At 45.7% G+C, this 6,166-nt stretch overlaps 1 protein-coding gene across 1 annotated transcript; it reads left to right on the forward strand.

Annotated features, from left to right (window-relative positions):
- Nucleotides 1–4,938: 4,938 nt before the first annotated feature.
- Nucleotides 4,939–5,869, forward strand: LOC122009284. Its single transcript, XM_042565393.1, has 3 exons — nucleotides 4,939–5,120; nucleotides 5,264–5,522; nucleotides 5,606–5,869. The coding sequence occupies exons 1-3, from the start codon at nucleotides 4,988–4,990 to the stop codon at nucleotides 5,613–5,615; spliced, it is 402 nt and encodes a 133-aa protein (XP_042421327.1). The 5' UTR covers nucleotides 4,939–4,987; the 3' UTR covers nucleotides 5,616–5,869.
- The last annotated feature ends 297 nt before the right edge of the window (nucleotides 5,870–6,166 follow it).

A 6,166-nucleotide genomic window follows, 5' to 3' on the forward strand; every position in this document is an offset into this window, starting at 1 on the left:
GCATTGAACTCGTATTACTATCTACCTGACCAAACCCATCACAAGCTACGATAATCCCACATGCTTGAACTTTACCCATCCTGTTCTTCCTTTGAAGGTCACGGCAGCAAACCCTAGACTAACCTTCTTCACAGAAAAATTCGGAACACAAAAGAAATAGGAATCCGGAACTATCCTACTGCAGGTGAGTAGTACTTACCAGGGTGTGCTTGCACTTACAACCGAAGGAGGCAGCTAAGGATTCGCGGAGATGAGGACTTCGGCTTCTCCTTCGTGCTCACGCGTTCTCTTCGACGAGAGGAGCTCGGATCCGCAAGGTTCGCTGGAAGAAGACCTTCGTCGGCCGCCGGAGACGAAGCTAGGGCTTCGTATTTCTTCGCTCGGCAGAAACGGCGCCATCACATGCGAGAAGCAGAGGAGAAGAAAGGGTTTCGGGAGAAAAATATATCCTAATCCCTCTTAACTTATCCTTTTATAACTAGGTCTAACTTTGCCCTTTACTATAACTTATATATATCTCGCTTCATACTTATTAACAAACCATGCATAGCCCAGTTGGTTGGCTGTGTCCGGTTGGGGTCAGGTTCGGCCGGAGGTCAAAACTTCTTTCTTTTTGTAAACATACTAAACGACCTCCAAAAATTACGTAAAAATACTCTAAAAATTCCTAAAAATCTCTAGAATATTTTAAAAGTATTTCCAAATATTTTTATAGACTTTTAGAACTTGAAATAGGGAAAATTGGGTCGTTACATCCTCCTCCAGTGCGGCCAGACGATTGCTGACCGCAATGTTCTCCACCCATTGCTGCGTTCGGATGGGATAATATCAGGAACCTTGTGAAGTCGTCATAATAGCGTGTTAAGAAACATACCCCGGTGGCTTGCTGCATATGGTTGTCCGCTAGCTGACCGGGAGTCATCAGGGCAACTCGAGCCCTCGCATCCTCCCACATCTTGGCAAGTGGCCCTCGGATGGTAACTTGATGCTCGGGAGCAGTGGGCCGATCTACCGCCAAAAGGAACTCCTCGGTAGGAAGATGGAGAACGGACTTGATCACTCGACAACTGCTTGGATCGGATTGGGAAGAGACTGCTCGGCTGGACGACTCGCCGAGCGGCGCAGAAATAATGCTCGAGCGCCTGAGCCGAAGGCGGACCCGGGACAAAGAACTAACGAGTTGCGCTCCAATTGAAGCTGCTGGCTGGTCGAGCTGGGAGGGAGTCCGATCAGACGAGATGGCCTCAAGTGCGGCAGGTAGCGGGTTGATTGCCTCTAAGGGGGCGTCGACTGGCCCAACCACCGGCTCCACATGCGCAATGGTCGTCCGACATCGCTTGCGTATTATCAATGGGGAGTCGCCTACCGACCGCTCTGCGTCCTTTGACATAGGCTGCTGACCGGCCGAAGAGATAGCATCCTCGGCCGCTCCAGTTGCAGGGATCTGAGCGGCAGACTCTCGGGCCTCAGTTGGAGTTCCTCCACTTTCGCCCTCATGCGAGCTGACCGGCTCGATACCTCGATCGACCATCTCCTTGGCTGCCACCGTCTCCATTTCGGCAGCTTTCAACTTCAACCGATCAGCAACCTTGGCGCGCCACATGATGTCAACTGCATAAAAGAAGAATAAATCAGTTAAACCAAAAGGAAAAAGGACAAGGAAAGTGCTTACTCATGCTGCTCGGGAGCTTCGTTCTGATCGGGCTCAAGCCGAATATGTATAACACCCCCTCGTGAAGTAGCTTATTGATGCTGAACCTCTGGCCGGCTAATAGATTGGCTGAATGAAGATAATCCGGCTGGCTCTTGTATTTACCAAGGTCCGGCGGGCTCGGCACAGTGGTCTGCCATTGGGTGCGAAAGGATGGCAGTTCGGGAAAGCGAAGGTAAAAATAACTTTCCTTCCAGTGCTTGTTCGAGGTCGGCATCTTGTCGAAAAAGACAAGACCGATCCGCGATTGGAAGAGAAAAGTACCCCACTCTAACTGTTTGGGATAGTAAAAGTAATGAAAAATTCTGGGGACTAAGGGAATGCCGTTCAGCTTGAAAAGGATTACTACGCCGCACAGCAACCTAAAAGAGTTGGGGACAAGTTGGCCGAGCAGGATGCGGAAATAATTACAAACCTCACGAATAAAAGGATGTAGAGGGAAGCGCAGACCGGCCACAAATTGGTCGTGAAAGAAGCAAACAGTGTCAGTCGGCGGATTGTGGGGCCGATTGGAAGAGGTGGCCAAAACTAGGCTATGGTCAGAAGGAAGTTCGAATTCGTTCAGGAAGCGTCCCGCGTCAGCCTCGTCAAACCGGCTTACCATGGTCATATACCATAGGCTAGGAGAGGGATTAGAAGGCTGCGAGGTGCTAGCCATTGCCGGAACAGTACCAAGGAAGAAAGGACCGAGGAAAGAAGAATGAACAGGTTGACGAAGGAGATCGAAACTATATTGAACGGAGGCAAAGACCACCAGAAGGTAGAAAACGAAAGAAAGTAGAGATAGAAGAAGGCTTACTGGGAGCAAAGCGTGAAGGAGGCGGAGAATCGTCGGAACACGGGGAATCAGAATTGTCGGAACGCTGAAGCTGCGGGACATGCGAAGGCAAAAATGCGGCGGAGGAAGAAGGTGAAGGCTTTATAAGGTCGGGCCCAATCGGCCTTGACCGTCGGATGCAGGTCACGGGAATCGAAGCCCCCATCGGACCGTTCATTTCAAACCGTCGATGTCCCATCGGACACATCGCCGAGTCGTACGATGACGTCAGCCGAGGCGCCACGTGGCACCCTGCCATAAGGGCACATTTAATGAGCGCCATTACGGCGCGCAGCGCGCGTGCTCGGCCTTAATGGAGAGGATTTGTATGAATCCCGAGGAGATCCGAAGGGCGTCAGCGTTGACCGTCGACACGGTAGCAAAGCCAACGGCAGTAAGAGGTCGAGCGGCCGTGAGGAGGAACATTTCAGAAAGTGGCGGAGCGATGTCACTCCGGTCGACCGACAGTCCAGTCAATCGGACTTTGCGCCTCCTTCAACTAGACTTGAGGGGGAGGCATGTGATCCGGTGATAAGGACGGGGGACCCTCACTGGCGGAAGGTCAACGACACATGGAGGTCAAAGAGATTCAACCCTGAGACCCGACCGACCGGATTGCGAGAGCCGACCGGACTGGGATGACCGACCGGTCGGGAACCCCCCGTGGAATAAAAGACAACCCGACTAGGGGTCGGGTTTCCGATGCTCAGGTAAAATGGTTTCAGGGTCGATCGGGCTGTCTGTTCGGCCGGGGCACAAGGCAACAACGTCAGGCAGGAGCAATCTCATCCGAGCATACGTCCGAGGCAGAAATGATACGCCCACCGAGCGGCCGAACCGCTCGGCCCTGGAACAGACAGGAAGCGCAAGAGGACAAAAAAGACAGGGGACAACATCATCCTCGAGACATCTGCCGCCGACAAGCAGCAGAGTGGGCAGCCGAGCCGTACGCAGGATCGTACGGTGGAAGCTTCCACCGTCACATCCGGGATATGCTCGGACGATTGCGGAATGGTGTCAGAGGTACTTTTCTGACATGAGCTCGTTAAGATATATTTGGGGAAGCGTGCACGCATCGAGAAGCGTGCCCACGCCTTCCCGAGGTCCTATATAAGGACCCCCAGACATCGACGAAGGTACGCGCGATCCCTTACTGTAGCCACAGTTACGCTGCCTCTCTCATTTCTCGTTGACTGACTTGAGCATCGGAGGGCCGTTGTCGGGAACCCCCTCCCGCTCGATTTCTTTGCAGGTCCGCCGGAGATCTACACCAACAGTCGGAGACAGCGGAGCGTGCCACGTCCCCAACGTTCGTCGACTCAATGCTCGGGCAGGATCATATACGAATACACATCTGTACGATCTGAAAAAATTGGTGTCAGAATGACCCGTGGTCACACGAAGAATTCGAGACAAAAAAGGATATTGGCATAGAAATTGGTAGAACAGGACGTTGGTGTCGAAATTGATAGAAAAGGATATCGATGCCGAAATCGACAACAGAGGATGTTAATGCCGAAATTGATAGCAAAGGTTGTCGGTGCCAAGTTAAGTTGAATTTAAAATGAATCAGATTAAACTTTGATTGTTTATATGTTATGAGGCTTTTAATTTGAACTTATTTAATTCTTTGAGACTTGCATATTTTAAAATTTGATTAGTCAGTGAGTTTGATATTGAAAGCTCATTTATTCTTTGAGAGTTTTTATTTATTTACAAGTTAAATTTGAGCTTTTTCATGGAAATGATTAATAAATTTTGTCCATCTACATAATAATTCCCAATTTATGTTCATTAAATGAGATTATTATAGTTGACCCTCAACCTCCCATACCAACACATGGTACGAAGAGATATAAAGGACAATGATAATTTTTATTAGTGTAAATCGGAAAATACTCTTAATAAATAATCTATTAATTCTTTTACAGATCAATTTTTATTAATAAAATTTATTCATTAATTAAATTGAAACCTAATTATTAATTAATACTTAAAAAAGATTTAAAAAAAAATGCCTTCGCATGTCTGCCCCATCCATAATATTGATGATAATAGTGAGAGTTGTTTAGAATAGGTGCTGTCGCTGTCGTCCATAATGGAGTTACGAATAAAATAAACATTTAAGATGATTTCTTTTTTAATGTTATAAGTTCTGAATGGATTAATAAATATTTGAAAATTTTAGTGGATTTATTTTATTTTTAGATGTTGGTATTTGAACGATCGACGCGTTATATAGGGGCAGGAAGTCAAATTAAGAAACAGCTCTGGTTTACTTTTCTTTCAATATATTTTGTATATTATTTGTTTGTCGACAGAAAGTGGTTTCTTTTTCATTCATTATCGAGCTGCAGGTTCTAGGAAGTTTCCTCTGACATCTAAGATGATTAATCATTCTATAAATAAGGGGGATCGGATTCTCCCTTAATTTCCTCTGATCCAGCAATTGCAACGGAATGGAGAAGGAGAAGGTGGGCGATTCTCACTCGTCTTCAGATCCCGTTTCGCCAACTAGTAACGAGATGATGAAGGCTAAGTCTCCAGAAATGCCTTTGGAAAAGATAAAAGGCGTCGTAGAAAAGCTTCAAGGTTTGGCTGATTTCTTGCTTAATTAAAATACAGTCTATATTATATTCTGTTATTATCATGCAATGGGCATTTAATTAACACCTCGCTCCCTCCCCTCTCTCTCTCTCTCTCTCTCTCTCTCTCTCTCTCTCCTTCGGTGATAGCCTCGGGTGAAGATATCGACCTACACGATTACAATGGGACGGTGATAGTCGAAGGCCACTTTGATCTTGAGAAGTTACAAAATGAGGCCGGCGATGCGATCAATTCAATTAGATACCCTTCAAGAATACCTACGTCCGGCAGGGTACCTATGATGCCAGTTCCCGAATTTCCTTATCGTTATATTCAAATTCTCTACACTGAAAATGAAAACCCAGAGAAAAAAGATTACAAAGAGAAAAAAGAAGAATCGAAGTGCTGGTAATGGTGAAGTTAGAAATAAAATAAATATTCAAAATTGATTAACATTAAAATTTATGTACGAAGTGACTTTGTTTTTTCAGTGTACTATGAGCCTGAGATGGGAGATGCTGGAGGCTCCGGGTTCCATGCTAGTTGCTGATGGTTGTAGTTCTGGACCACTGTAAAAAAAACAAAAAACAATGGAGTCCAATAAAAGTAATCGGTATTGTTGCTGGTATGTTCGTGTATCAAAATCAGCATTGCTTTTTTTTTTCTTATGTATTTGTATGTTTGCGTGTCAAAGTCACAATTATAATAATGGCGCGAGTTCATTTGTGATTGAGATAAAAAGTAATTGTTTTCTACATTGTTTCTCTCAAATAAAAATGTTATTTTTAGTCTAATGGGCAATACTTCAATTCAAGATTGCTCTAGTACAAAAGAAAAGGATTGCTTTGTCACGTATTAGAAAGATTCTGATGTAATTATATTGGGTTTGATGGCAAATGATGATCTAACTTAGTTTGGGTTGTAGCCGTGTCTACGTGTAAAGCTAGCTAGACCGTAGTGACTCAGTATGAGGTGGTCTACATATTGGTCTTTGCATGAATCGTGTGCCAGATTAGGCTATAATAGAAAAGTATTTAGGGTTGTAAAAAAGT

The sequence above is a fragment of the Zingiber officinale genome, chromosome 1A (assembly GCF_018446385.1).
Source record: "Zingiber officinale cultivar Zhangliang chromosome 1A, Zo_v1.1, whole genome shotgun sequence".
In the NCBI taxonomy this organism is placed as follows: domain Eukaryota; kingdom Viridiplantae; phylum Streptophyta; class Magnoliopsida; order Zingiberales; family Zingiberaceae; genus Zingiber; species Zingiber officinale.

Coding starts and splice junctions, on each gene's coding strand:
- LOC122009284 (XM_042565393.1), top strand. CDS start 4,988: ATGGAGAAGGAGAAGGTGGGCGATTCTCACTCGTCTTCAGATCCCGTT. Junction 5,121..5,263: donor CGTCGTAGAAAAGCTTCAAG/GTTTGGCTGATT, acceptor CTTCGGTGATAG/CCTCGGGTGAAGATATCGAC.